Source organism: Ananas comosus, linkage group 19 (assembly GCF_001540865.1).
Source record: "Ananas comosus cultivar F153 linkage group 19, ASM154086v1, whole genome shotgun sequence".
Lineage (NCBI taxonomy): Eukaryota > Viridiplantae > Streptophyta > Magnoliopsida > Poales > Bromeliaceae > Ananas > Ananas comosus.
Window position 1 is genome coordinate 10452653 of NC_033639.1, and position 14582 is coordinate 10467234.

Here is a 14582-nt window from a genome sequence, read left to right on the forward strand (position 1 = left end):
TAATAATTCCAACCTATATATGTTCTCTTTACACAAGGGAGGTGTAGACCAAACTTAGAGCCTTTTACAATATATATTACCAACCACAATAGTAGATCCATCTGTGCAAGAGGGGGAAAAAAGAACCAACCAACCAAAATATTGTGTGTTATTAATACCAAATGGAACCCATTATAGGGATTGTATTAATTAATTAAGAATATAGGCTTTGTTGTTAACCTCAAAAGAATTGCTATTGTTAGCTGTTTCTGAGTGGAAAATAAAAAAAAAAAATAATGATAATTTATTCTTGTTTAAGGAACTTTTTAGAAAAAAGAACACTCATTCGTGCAACCAAGTTTGTTCATGCGAGCATGTTATCGTATACTTGTCACATATTTGCTGTTCAATTCCTAGTGCAAGTGGCAAAAGGGCTTGATGGTTGATACCCGAGACCCAAGTTCGAATTCTAATTGATTCACATTTTTCAGCTAAGTTTATTTCTAAATGAAATAAACGAAGCGGGTAGCATGCTACCTTTTTCTCAAAAAAAAGAGAAAAATAGTGCTTACATTGGGAGATAAAAAAAATAAAGTGATATTTGTTGTCTAAATAATATTTTTCTAAATATTCTTTGTAGATGACTATTGTTGAAAGCAAAAGCACATAAAAAAAAAAAAAAAAACAAAAGAGCACATAGACACAACGATGTTAGATCGATATATATTACTAATTTTTTTATAATTTCTTTTTAAGTTGTTCGTGGTCTCTTCGCACCAAGGCTCTTGGATGGTTTAGGGTTTAGCATTTAGATGTACTGCTCATTAGCGATGGACTGCATTATATTATCTCTCTCTCTCTCTCCTTCTTAGGTGGTATTATTTTACAAGTGAGGCACTAACCATATATTCCATGATATACATCATATATAGATCTCCTACAATCTCAAGGTGATAAATATAATAACATTAAAATTAGATTGTACTTTGCAGCAATTGATTAAGAAATTAAGGATTGGTATTTAAAATTTTTAAATTTGAAATCTACTTATTTTACATTTCTTTCTAAATTAGTTAATTTTCTAATTGCAGATACTCTACGTTCGTTCGCACTCTCTATCTATCTTCGTCATCCTGCTTTTTTAATAAGTAATTTAAACAGCCAATGCATCCTCTCAAAACGTACCATCAAATAGAAGTGACGTGTTTTCTAAATAATTTATTTAGTTGATTTGATACAACTTCGCAATTTTAACTGCACTATCTAATTTTTAGTTTATTTAATATGAGCCAATCAATAATCTTTTAATTTTAAAATTTGAACGTGTCATTTATTTTTATAAAATTTAATCAATAGTATTTTATATAATTTACATAATTATAAGCTCATTCAAATCAATTAGTTAAAACTTTATTTCCAAAAAAGCCGTCGAATTATTTAATTTGAATAAATTAAATTCTGAAAGTTTAGATAGTCAATCAAAATATTTTATAATTCAAATAAATTCTTATATATTAATATGTTTTTTAAGCTAGAACTTTATTCCTTGGTTTGATCTCTCTAGAATATATCTGTTCAAGGCATTCCTTTCTTTCTTTATCATCAAAAAATGATAGCCCAACCGACTGTTCCTAGCGCAAGTGGTAAAGAATTTGGTGATTGATACCCGAAGTCCCAAGTTCGAATTCTAGTTGATTCATATTTTTAGCTAAATTTATTTCTAAATAAAATAAACGAATCGAATAACATGCTATCTATCTCTTAAAAAAAAAAAAAAAATGATAGCCCAACACATTAGACTAGATCCACTACAATGGAAATGGAAAAAGCAGCACCTTCCCTTTGACCTCACCCACCCACCCACCACCACTCTCTAGTCTCTAGTGATCCCTTTCCAATCCACATGGCACCATGTCCACAAACCCCAATCTCCCCATCTTAACAAAAATCCAATGGGGTCCACCTACCCCAGCCACCCACACACCCAATGACACAACTCACCTCCTCCACACCATACAAAATTGAAAACACTGCTCTTAGGAGTACCCTATTATCCGTCTTCTAAAATACTGTTGATGAGTTAGCATATTAAATTCTAAACTCTAAATTCTAAATATTATAATTAAAATTTAAATGTTATATATAGATATATGAAATTAGACTGGAATGCTATTAATAATACTAAGTTATTCATGCTATTAATTTTTTAATCCTTAAATTGAAAAATGTGCTGTTAGGATGATGTGGGCCCTCTAGGGTTGAGTGGGTGGTTGGTGGAATAGTATAATCTAACGGGTAAAAATAATCAAAGGGTTAAATCTACCGGTGAAAACTCGATAATATGAAGCCCTTGGTATTATCGATAGCATTCCAGCCGGACTCTAGATATGTGTATGTGTGTTTGAGAGAGACCAACATATTAACAGTATTATAAGGTATATGCTGTGGGGGAATGGAAAGTATTTTTTAATGGAGAAAGCAGAAACCACCACATTTAAAAAAAAGAACAGAAAGGGAAGAAGAAACTTCATGCACCCAAATTCTTGAAGTCTTTGAAACTTCATGCACCACATTTTAAAGTATTTGGACCACAACTATGTGGTTAAGAAATCCCATTTTCAATACTGTTTTCTCTTGCATGCACCCACTGTATCTATGCAACTTATGCACCATGCTTAATATTTGAGGATAGTTAATTAGTACCTAAGTATAACAATTTAATAAGTTTTAGTTACTCATTTCCTAGACATTACATGGTCTTACAAATTAACAACATGAAAAAGAGTATTGTTCATCTCAGGAGTACAAAACTTTTTTTAATATCCATAATTTTTCTCGAATAGCTGACCGTCATATATATGATAAACTACTATCTCTCAAATCGTTCCTACTAATTTTCTCGATGCCTTTCTACATACAACTTACACCTCTTATCGTAGTGCGCTTTTCAAAAAGCAGCTTTTTATAAAATGCCAAATAATTTGGAGTTCAAAATTCGAGTGCATGGTGCATCGGGTGCATGCAATAATTTCTTCCTTGAAACCGTTTAAAATATTACTAAACAATCCAACAGGACCTGCTTGGCCAAGCAACCTCTCTCTCTCTCTCTCTCTCTCTCTCTCTTCTCTCTCTCTCATATTCATTAACAACAAGCCTACTGTGTGATATGAACACATTCATGTAACACCTTTTCGATCCTCTAGAATCTTCTTCTACATGTCCATGTAGAGTATTAAACCCCCCTGTTCTGATTCTGATTCTGAGTCTCACAAAACAGAGGAAAACCAAAAAAAGGAGAATTTTGCTCTAGAGTCCAAAAAGTTACATAAAAATCCGATTTTTATTGCATTCCCCTGTGGATTTTGGTACCGAATCGGTGCTTCTGCAATGGAGGGCTCGCCTTTGGGCTCGTTCCTGCGGGGGCGGCGCCTCGAGAGCTACTTCGAGGCGGGGCTCCGGTCCCTTGCGCCGGCGAAGCCCCGGGCGGCGCCGCCGCGGCCGAGGAGCTGCACCCCCGCCTCCGCCGCCGCCGCCGCCGCCGCGGCGGTGGAGGAGGAGTTTGCGGACGACGACAAGTGGAGCACGGTGGTGGTGTCCGTGGTGAGGATCGTGGTGTGCTTCGTGTCGATGATGGTGACGACGTTCATTTGGGCGGTGGTGATGGTCGTGCTGTTGCCGTGGCCTTATGCGCGGATTCGGCAGGGTAATGTGTATGGGCACGTTACTGGAAGGATGTTGGTAAGAGGATTCTGATGTTGATGTTGATGTTGATGTTGATGTTGATGTTGTGTTCTAATGTTCTGTTATTTTTAGTTGATTTTTTTGTGTAATTTTACGCAACCCCCTTTTTTTTTTCAATTGGGTATGTTTCAGTTCTCAATTCTTATAGTTTGTGTGGGTGTTTGCTGTTGTTTTTGATCGATAGTGTTTAGTAATACTATTAAAGTTTTATGATGGTTTTGTTTGCGTAAATTTGTACATTTTTCCTGTATTACTGTTTACGTTTATGTGATTTTTTGAGTGCTTTTAGCGATTGTTTTAGCTGGCATGTTTCAGTTTCTTCTAGTATCTGTGAGTACTTGAACTTGTTATGAGAGGAACTCTGATCAGTTTATTATCAGTTTATGATTCTACTAACTGGTGGTGTTATTACAGGTGAGCCATATTTGATTAAGCAGATGAGGAGATGCATTTACTTATTCTCATAAGTATGAAAAACTGATTTTTGCTATGAAAACAATGCACTTGTGATTTAATCTTCGATTATAGCTGCACTGTTGTTCTTAATTGATCTTCACAGATGGTACTTCCCATAGTAATTATGGGATTAATATGCACGGCGTTCGCTCATCTGATAATATCACTAGGTTTTTGTACTTCAAAAGACGCTGGTTCGGAAAGAATTGAAGCTAGACGTAATTAAGCTATTTTGCTTTTGGTGTTTTGTGACGAATCTAATCTCTTCTAGTCCTTGTCGATCAGGATAAGTCGGTACTTATCCAGAGGTTGGAATAGCCATCCATTCTTATAAGTGTTTTACATTTCCACGTTGAATCACGAATCGCAAACTATTGAGAACTATACTATGATGAACTACTACGCTGGTTGTTTTAGTCATTCTTATAGTATTGTCTATGATGCTTGATTACTGTAGTCATGGATATAAAAACCTTTTAAATAAGTTCATGGATAACCTGGCACTGATCGGTTTCTAATATCTTTTCCTTACACCACTAAAACTGAAGGAGAGGAAGCGTCGTAATAATTTGAGCAGTGTTGAAGGGGTGAAAGCTTTGTTGCTTGATCATTAATGATGGGTTTTGAGTATTATCCTAGAGAAAGTCAAATTTTTCTGAGCTTCAGTTCTGCATCTCTGCAAGCCGTTTCTTTTTTTCTTCTTTTTCCCCTCAATTTTTTTTTTTTGTATTCTTCGATGACACAAGAAGCGCTATGTATTCACCTGAAAATTGAGCTGTGACCATTTGAGGAACATGATAATATTATTGATTTAGGTTCTCTTTTATGTCGCCTAGTTATAGTTCTTAATGTAATATCAAGCAACTGTGTCCGAATTGCTTAATCTTTTTGTATTTTTGCTTTACTACTGAGCTGCTGGATTAGACCGACGTTATGTGTTCACTGATTTGCTTTTTACTGCAGATGTGGATATTGGGAAACCCGATAAAAATCGAAGGCTCCGAATACTCTAATACAAGGGGTATTTATATATGTAATCATGCATCGCCGCTTGACATTTTCCTTATCATGTGGTTAACTCCGACGGGAACTGTTGGCATTGCCAAAAAGGAGGTTGGTTGCATGAATTTCTCTACCCAGATATAACGATCAGATCCACAAGCAATAATAACTCGTTGGGCTTAAATCACTAGTCCAAAATGCTTTACCCCAATTATTTTTATTAGGGTTCATGATCTTTTATATACCCAATCGCAATCTCTTTTCCATCCGATGTGGAATTATTAGGTGTCATAAACTCTCCCCATGTAGACCTTGACGTTCTTATCAGCCCAATCACAAATGTGTACCCAAGATCACCGGGTGATGTGAGGTCCACTCGCACTTCCTACTGGTGAATTATCTCTAATATCAAATATAACGATCCAACCCGCTAACAATAATAACTCGTTAGGCTCAAACTACCGGCCTAAAATGCTATAGCCGGGTTGGGTCATCATAGTAGAACACACACTTAATGCTTCTCTTTTTTTTTCTTTTTTTCTTTTTTTTTTCTTGTGAGTGCAGATTATATGGTACCCCCTCTTTGGACAGCTTTATGTGTTGGCCAACCATCTCCGCATAGACCGCTCAAACCCGATTGCTGCAATCGAGTCTATGAAAGAGGTTCTCTCAACTTCTGATGATTAAATTTTATGTCACCTTTTCTTCTTTTCCTCTTTGTTTAGTTTCAATCATTCAGCTTTTTATAATGATCTCAGGCAGCGAAGATTATAGTCAAGAAGAACCTATCATTGATCATTTTTCCGGAGGGTACCCGATCGAAAACCGGAAGGCTTCTCCCATTTAAGAAGGTAATGTAGGACAAAAAATACAATGAACGGAGAGTCCATGTACTTTTATGATATTGAAATTTTGTCGTTGGACTTCTCATTTAAAAAATTTAGTATCTGAACTTTGCATCATGTGAGACTAATTTCCGATAAAATGGCGCTTCACAGAAAATGGTTCCCACGCACTCAAACTGTAACGGTGTTCAGAATTTAAAATTTCAAGCATCAGAATCGTGGAAGTATTAGGAACCTCGCATCTTTTACTCTAATTATGTCTCAATTGAACTTCAGGGTTTTGTGCACATAGCGCTGCAATCGCGGCTACCGATCGTTCCAATAGTTCTCACGGGCACTCATCGAGCTTGGAGGAAGAACAGTTTGCGAGTTAGGCCGGCTCCTCTGACCGTCAAATATCTGCCGCCGATAAAGACTGTAGATTGGGAGCCAGAGAAGATCAACGAATACGTAGAGATGGTACATGACTTGTATGTCGAAAACCTTCCCGAATCTCAAAAACCTTTGGTTTCCGAATGAAGTGAACGCAAAACCAAAAGGAAAAGGATAAGCGAAATACACAGATAGAGGGGTCTTTCTGCGACAAATGGTTTAATGTGCAGTTTTGTTCTTTTTCTTTTTTCCTTGTGTGATAAACCAAAGTTGTAGAAATGTAAGTTGAATAATTCTTCTGAAACAGCTCGCTGAATCCTGTACAGAGTTTGTTGAATGTTGCTGAAGCTCATATGCTGGTGTTTGTCAATGGAAATCTCTTTTTAGGCTTTTCTATGACTTCAAAATTTCATGTTGCCTATTGTTTTACCCTGCAAAGCTAAAAAATTCATTAATTTTGCGCCTTTTGGAGCAGCAGCTTCTTAACTAAGAGTAAGCAACAGTGACATATTGTACACGCAAGTAAAAAGTTTTTACTATTTGCTTTCTCAGAGCTTAACACTCATGACTAACTAAAAATGAATTACAATTACTCATATTTTCACGAAGACATAATTTAGATATCGCTTCATTCAATAGCACTACACATCCCGCACAACGAAACAGATCCTCAAGAGTCAAAAGTGTGAATGGCTTTTTGTACGGACAACATCAGATTCAACTGCGGTCCGTGGAACGCGATGATCCACGAACCCGTATTGTCACCTCTACTTAGGGATGTAGTGTGGGCCGTGTCGGGACAAAACGGACTAGGGGTCGGCCCAATCAGGCCCGGTTTCAAATCCAGGCCGCGCCTAAGCTGACAACCCTCTGGCCTAGCACGGCCCTCCCGCCTGGAAGGCACGGGCTGTGCCGGGCCGGGCCGTACTCCGGGCCGGCCCCTTAAATTTATTCATGTTTATTTTTTAAAAATATAAATTTAAAAAATAAAAAGTAATAAATTATTTCTATTTAAATTGATGTTTACATCAAAAAATGTAAAATTTATAAAATAATATATTTTTTTAATAAAAAGTATATAAAAATTATTATTATTATTATTTAAAAAAAGATGAGTTTCAGTCTAATGAACTAAAATTGTTTGGTCCATTGGACCAAAAACTACTCTCGCGGTCTGCCACGACAAATCTTAGGAGGAGAGCTCCTGAGAACCCAAAAGCTTGGACCCCAAGGCCCAAGGCTTTTGGGCCTTGGTGTCCGAGCCACACAACCTAATCGGGCTGTGTGTGCCGTGTCGGGTCACGGGCCTTTTCTCGGCCAGGCAGAGTTCAGGCCCGTTACGGGCCAAACTGTCGGGCCGAAAGATAGAGCCTGCAAGACCCAGAAGTTCAGGCCGGGCCGGGCCGGCATGGGTGCTACAGCACCCGTGCGGGGCTGCAATCCGGCCCGAAGCCAGGCGGCCAACAGGGTGCCCGGCCCGTTTTACATCCCTACCTCTACTCTACGTTCGCATATACGCCGAGTCTACGGCCCATACACAAGGCCCAACACCACTTCTCTTACGTAAAACGCGTTACAAACAACTCAACTCGTAGCGTAGAGAGATAGAGAGAGAGAGAGAGAGAGAGAGAGAGCGAAATTACGAAGAGTCGGAAGAGTACTCGCAATGGCGTGCGACGAGGTGGTGGTACTAGTTGGAGACGAAGGGAAGAGGCGAACGACGACGACGACGACGACGACGACGACGCCCCTGGAAACCCTAGCGAGCGACGCGTTGCTCTTCGCCACCATGTGCGTCGTCGGCCTCCCCGTCGAGGTCCAGGTCAGGGACGGGTCCCTCTTCTCCGGCGTCTTCCACACCGCCTCCCTCGACAAGGGCTTCGGTACTCACCCCAACGTTCGCATCTTTCCTCGTTTTCCGGTCCGAAATCCGAGATGGATTTCGTTTTTGAGCGGTTTGATGTTGTCCTGTGGACGTAATTTGCTCGATTCGTGAGCTTAATACCATTGAATCTCGCATCTTTCCTCGTTTCGTATCCAAAATTCGAGATGAGTTTCGGTTTTGGGGCGGTTTGATGTTGCTTTGTGGATGTAATTTGCTTGATTCGTGAGTTTAATCCATAGATCTCGACTATTTGGTACATTCTCCGAGTTCTCATCTTTCCTAGTTTTCGATCCGAATCCAAAATTGCTTTTGGTTTTGGAACGGACCGAACGGTTGGATGTGGCTTTGTGGTGTACTTGCTTCGTCCATGAGTTTAATGCCATAGATCTAGCTATCTCATTGTTGAGCTACTGTTGGATAAGTCCATTTTAATCTGTGAATTGAGTAAATATTGATTGCATTGTGAATTGTAAGAGGGTTTTTTATTGATTTGATGTTGATGTAGGGGTTGTTTTGAAGAAAGCGAGGAAGATTGGGAGAGGAAAGTATGATTCAAATGTAGCTCTAGGAGATTTTGTGGATACTCTTGTTGTAAAATCTGGAGACCTTGTTCAAGTGGTAGTGAAGGTACATTTCACATGCCATGAGAAAAGCCTTTTCCAATTATGATTTATGATTTTGATTGTTATGAATAATAGTTCGATTTGCGTGATTAATCGTTTTCCTTTTTTTTTCCTTTATAGGAGTTTCTTCTTCCAGCTGAAGGAATTGGTGCTAATATATCAGGTGGTGGTGTGGAGGCTACTGCTGGAATTGCTGCGACCCAAAATTGTGATGAGGATGTAAAACTAGGGGCAAAATCTTTTACATCAGATGCTGTTTCCTCTGCAGGGTATGTGGCCGATGCTAAACTTGTGTTTAATGTATTCTCGATAATCGACTAATTTGAGCATGCATTGGTAATTAGTGATACCTATTGCTCATGTTTAATTTGGTAAAGTTTTTGTTCTGTGTTATTTTATGTTGATTTTGTTGTTAAGAAGTGGATTGAGTCAAAGAATGTTTGCACTAATTGTAGGGGTCAAATTTATATAGAGCTTGCAAATGTCTGGGGAAAACCATGTTCAAATTTCACTCATTGATGCAGGAAACTGGACCAGAATGAACGATTGATTATAACTGAGGATGCTAAAGTCGGCGAGGAACTTGGAGTTCCTGGGAGGCAATCTGAAAGCATGGATCAGATGAGAAATGATATACAAGATAGGAAGTGCTTGGAAAAGGTGATGTTTATTGATTAATTGGTTAAGCAATAAAAGTTTATGTCGCTAAAGTCACTTGCATCTTAAAAGTAATGCAGAATCACGCAATTGAGGCGGCTTAAAATTTGCAGATCTGACTGCTCCTTAGCAATAGGTTGTTCTCGGATCTGGCTCTTTAAAAGCCTACCTCTTATAGCATAGTTTTGTTTTTTTTTTCTTTTTTTAATTAGAAAAACTTTGGAAGTAATGGGTGCAATTGGATTTGGAACCAAAATCAACTGATATTTTTTTGTTTTCGAAGGATACTATGAACATTAGAACTAATCAGTGTCTGGGTACTTGTATTTTCAGGCTGAAGTGCCATCTAGTGTGTCAAATAATGCCGTTATGGGGAGGTACGTTTTGGTTCAATGAATCAATCCGTTGTCTTTGTTTCTCTAGTGACTATAGGGCTTACGAACTGATTGTATCTGTGAAACAACCGTTGTACTCTAAAAGCTTAAGCTGTTAGAGAACGGTGTTTTAAACATTTTTATATTTAACACTCCCCCTCACGTCTGGGCTCGAGACTTTTTAGTCGGCTCATGACGTGGGGTTAAATTAAATGGGAGAAAATTAATATGCTAGGAGCCTGACGTGACTCGAACTCAGGGCCTCCTGTTCTGATACCATGTGATCGTTGGCGCTAACCATTAATCCCAAAAGCTCGAGCTATTAGAAATACGCAACCAATTCACTTAAAGCGTACAGAAACAACGCCCACGGATCTTGATTGTGACTCGACCCACCTGGCCTCACGCCACTTCGAACATGACTCGGCCCAACCTAGCCTCACGCCATTTCGAACATGACTCGGCCCACATGGCCTCCCGCCACAGGGCAGGATGCTGGTCCATTTAAGCCAACAATCCTCCCTCCAGCACCTGCATACATTTGCAGCATGTGGGAATCGAACCCGTGACCTCTGGCTCTGATATTATGTGAAACAACCGTTGTACTCTAAGGTACCGTTTGGTTCGGGTATAAGCAAGAACTAGCTATTACAGGGATAGGTACAAGTATGGGAATAAGAAAAATAGCGTTTGGATGAAAATTAGGTTGTTCCCGGGGATAAGAAAGATAGCGTTTGGAATCTTTGGATAGATAATATGGAATAAGAAAAATATTAGGTAGTTTTATATAGAAAATGGAGGTGTTGGTGGGGATAGTTATAACCGGTTATTATAGGTAACCGAGAACTACTGTTCTCGGGTAAAAAATTAGTGTTTGGGTATAAAGGGGGGGATAAGGACCTATCCCTATCCCTATCCCTATCCCCTAACCAAACACTACCTAAAAGCTTAAGCTGTTAGAGAACGGTGTTTTCAACATTTTTATATTTAACAGTATCTTCAGTCAAACACACTAGTTTTCCACTATTTACATTTTCTATCCTCTTTTTTGCTATGAACGTAGTTATCTTTGGCTATTTTATTTTATTTTATTTTAACTATTGGCTCTGCTGCAGACAGGTTGGGAAATACAATACAAAGGAGGAGTCTGACCACATCTATGAGGTTTTCTTCTATATAGAAAATTTTTTGGGATAATTTTACTTTTACTTCATTTTCAGAGTACTAATTGAAACTATTCTTTATATTATGCAGATGGGGCATGAAGTTTATCATTTGAAACCTAGTTGTGAGTTATAACAGCTTCCTCTTCAGAGTAGCTTGATGGCTTCATGATCTATGAGTTATTATTACATTTCAGTTTTGCCCCTTTGGGCTGGTTTGGCTTACTAGGAAGTTTTGTAATTTGAGTAGAGTTGTTCAAAGAAGCACTAACAACTTTATAAAAACTTTTTCCCTAAAATTCTACCAACAGCTTGTTGCAGCAAGAGCAAAAACTTCGAAGTGAAGTTTTTGCTTTTCATGCTCGGAAAGTAATTCCAGCTTCCCGCCTCTGCAAAAGCTCTTTACCTCTTGTTTGCCAATCACCTGGCTCTTTCTTCTTGGAATGGAAAATCTGTTAAGAAGTCCGGCAAAACAATGAAGCCACTAGTAACTCCTTTTGCTGTTTATTTCTTGCTCAGCGAATATGAACAGAGAAAAGTCAGATGGCCCTGCAAATTTGGCCACCAAATCATCTGAGGCGTCGAACCCCAAAAAGAATCTACTTGGGAAATTTGGTGCAAAGGTTAGTTTAAATTTGAAATTGTTTGGGTTTGCGTATTCTGGCTTACTTCTACCTGTTATCTTGAATTTATATTTACACAAGCTATTTTTGTGTCTGAAAAAAAAAATTGCAGGAGTCAAAGCTCAACCCTAATGCAGAAGTTTTCTCCCCATCATATTCTAACTCTAAGTCGGCAGCTGCAGCTGTTCCAATTGTTCTGAACCAAACTTATATCTCCAATAGTGTTCCTGCAATGCCTAATGGTTATTTGCCATCAGCATTTGAAGTTAACCATTTCCCAAGCCGAAAAATGGTGCCTTATAATAACCTGGTACCTGGAAACAGCGCCATTGGTACTCACTTTGCTCGACCAGTAAGTAACCCTTTGTTCAACGTAATAAAAATATTGATAATAATAGACTACTAAGTAGTGCCTAATATCATTTGTTTGTTCCATTAGTTGAGCTAATATTTTTTTCTTCTGATGTGTTGTGATACTCCTTTTTGCCCACAGGTTGCGGGGCATGCGGCTGGCATGCTAGAGCCAGTCAGAGTAGGGGCTCGATATCAAACTGTTCAAGTGGGACCCACATATATAAATCCAAATCCTCAACCCGTAAGTTCTTCTTAGACTCATTTATCATGTTCAATGCATTCCTGAATACTACTTTATGGTGAAGGTGGCATCAGGTTGAACATATTTGCTTTTGAAATTATGGACTGCTTCTAACACTTTGACACACTGTAATAGGAGATGGCTGCGCGAGTTGGTCAATTTGTTTATATGCATCCTGTTTCTCCGGTAACCATCATATCTTTGACTTCTCTTATGTTCTTTGTTATGGTAAATTGTCTCGCCTTAAGGCTATCAGGTGTACGGCTTTTCCTGTCAGTTCATGACTCTGAGATAATGCATCTTTGCTGCAATCTCCAAGTGCTTTACTTTGCTGGTCTGTATTGATAATGGAGTTCGCTAATTAATATACCTTTTAGGTAGCAAGGTGGTCTTAGTAGATCGAAGCAGTTTAAGCCTCATGAACTTATTTGAACAATCTATATTTGACTTGTGAATTCATTCTTTCTCCATTTAACATCAATGTGTTCCTTTCATTAGAGTTATCTAGTTACCTAATCTATTTTTTTGAATTGAAATTAGTTTAATCACAAATTTTCAATTCCGCTAATTCTTACTTGTTTTCATCTGTTATTTAATCCTGTTCTATACACATATATGCCCTTTGTAACTCATCAATTGCCTTTTGATCTAAGGATGCGATTCAAGGAAATGTTATCTCACAAGGATTACCCCCTCCTATGTTGAATCCATATCAACTAAGTATGCAAAAGCTTCAAGGTAACCAATGACTTTCGTGCAAATGTTAGCATTTATTTCCAGTTGTAAGAAAGAGTATGTTGTCGAAGTAGAGACAGATACGGACATAGAATTAGTGAAGCTTCACTACAATCCATTCAAGGTTGCTTTGTTTTTCTCGATCTTTCTCTATTTGTATTAAATTTAGATGCTGAAAAATGAAACTAAGATCCAAAGTGAATAACAGGAGCAATGTGGTTTTGTGCTTTTCAACTGAAGAGAATTGTCATAGATAGCTTCTTTATGATATCAATTCATTACTTTATTCGTGTTAAACTTGAACTGCGTAAGAGAAATTAAACAACTAATGTTTAATTTTTCAGGTACCGTGCCTCCATTGTGTGTGACCCCACCTCTTCTAAATGGCGGAAACCAGCATCTGATGGTGCCGAGCCGCATGCCTTTCTCGCAGCCCTTCCCAGCAATCCGGCCTATCGTAGTTCCCAACGGAAATGGCATTTTTACTGGGTAGTTCCAATGAAATTAATAAGAAAGAATCTTGGTTTCTTCTTTCATCATGCAGTTTTTGTCGCGCATGCATGCATCTTTTTGCCATTGGAGTAGTATATAATGGTTGAGGTTGTTATTCTTTTGAAAACTGCGAGAACAAGTTATTGTCAGATCCAAAGAGAGTAGAAAAATCTCTTCGATTTACTTCTCTTTTCCTATTCCCTGCTGTTCCTCCTATTGTCAAAGGCGTTCATTGTACATCACATCTGCGACAGACGAAATAAAATTAGTGAGCTTTGCTGGTTTTCCTATTGTTATATTTTGGTTTAAACTTTTAGTTATCTAAACTGAAGACAAGTCCTAATCTAATTAGGATAAGATGGAATTTAGATTTATTTAGAATATATAGAGTATGAATAGAAGTCGAATTAGACTGTGTCTAATTAGACTCTAATTTGGAGCCATATATTGTATATACATGCTCCAGCCAGTTTAATGGAAATGTAGCACTCATTAGGCCTTGCACTAATTAAAGGCACCCGAGTATTTAGCATGGAAAGAGAATCTTGGGAGGGGCCGTAGTGGTAATTAGCACTAAGTCAATTGGTGAGAAAGAGAGAGCCAAACCACTTTGGATCTATCGTAAGAGAGAGAGAGAGAGAGAGAGAGAGAGAGAGAAGCCACTTTGGATCTATAGTACGGACGTGTTATTGGGCTTGGTATTTGAAGAAAGATCAATTTTATACTCCGACTTCGATATTAATAAAAATTATTGTGCTATTTCCGGCCCACCTATCTAAAGGGCCCGTTTGCCTTAAGTCCTATCTACTGTTATTTGGCCAAAAGAAATAGCACAACAATATGAGATATGGGCTTCTTTTTTTTTTCTTTTTTTTTTTACGGTGGAATTGCAGAATCTATACTGGAACTGCAATCTATAGAACGCAATTTTTTTTTTTATGAAAATAGATAATATTTTTTCATCACACTTTCTTATTTTTCTCGTGATTCCATACAGCGTCTAAGTTAATGAAAAAACACCTTTTCGTGGCACATGTAAG

At 38.2% G+C, this 14582-nt stretch overlaps 2 protein-coding genes across 4 annotated transcripts; both read left to right on the plus strand.

Annotated features, from left to right (window-relative positions):
- LOC109724927 (1-acyl-sn-glycerol-3-phosphate acyltransferase-like) lies at nt 3048-6791 on the plus strand. Its single transcript, XM_020253920.1, has 5 exons — nt 3048-3717; nt 5140-5289; nt 5743-5841; nt 5937-6029; nt 6300-6791. The coding sequence occupies exons 1-5, from the start codon at nt 3367-3369 to the stop codon at nt 6540-6542; spliced, it is 936 nt and encodes a 311-aa protein (XP_020109509.1). The 5' UTR covers nt 3048-3366; the 3' UTR covers nt 6543-6791.
- On the plus strand, nt 7997-13838 carry LOC109724921. Of its 3 annotated transcripts, none has more exons than XM_020253909.1 (13): nt 7997-8278; nt 8786-8907; nt 9024-9172; nt 9428-9563; nt 9894-9937; nt 11050-11098; nt 11189-11222; nt 11617-11720; nt 11833-12072; nt 12214-12315; nt 12451-12501; nt 12969-13053; nt 13395-13838. In XM_020253909.1, the coding sequence occupies exons 1-13, from the start codon at nt 8062-8064 to the stop codon at nt 13541-13543; spliced, it is 1482 nt and encodes a 493-aa protein (XP_020109498.1). In that variant the 5' UTR covers nt 7997-8061; the 3' UTR covers nt 13544-13838. The 3 variants fall into 3 exon arrangements, with proteins under 3 accessions (XP_020109498.1, XP_020109499.1, XP_020109500.1); XM_020253910.1 differs by having other exon boundaries at nt 12454-12501; XM_020253911.1 differs by lacking the exon at nt 9894-9937 and having other exon boundaries at nt 11054-11098.

Coding starts and splice junctions, on each gene's coding strand:
- LOC109724927 (XM_020253920.1), top strand. CDS start 3,367: ATGGAGGGCTCGCCTTTGGGCTCGTTCCTGCGGGGGCGGCGCCTCGAG. Junction 3,718..5,139: donor ACGTTACTGGAAGGATGTTG/GTAAGAGGATTC, acceptor TTTTTACTGCAG/ATGTGGATATTGGGAAACCC. Junction 5,842..5,936: donor CAATCGAGTCTATGAAAGAG/GTTCTCTCAACT, acceptor TAATGATCTCAG/GCAGCGAAGATTATAGTCAA.
- LOC109724921 (XM_020253909.1), top strand. CDS start 8,062: ATGGCGTGCGACGAGGTGGTGGTACTAGTTGGAGACGAAGGGAAGAGG. Junction 11,223..11,616: donor TTATCATTTGAAACCTAGTT/GTGAGTTATAAC, acceptor TTTCTTGCTCAG/CGAATATGAACAGAGAAAAG. Junction 12,073..12,213: donor GTACTCACTTTGCTCGACCA/GTAAGTAACCCT, acceptor TTTTGCCCACAG/GTTGCGGGGCATGCGGCTGG.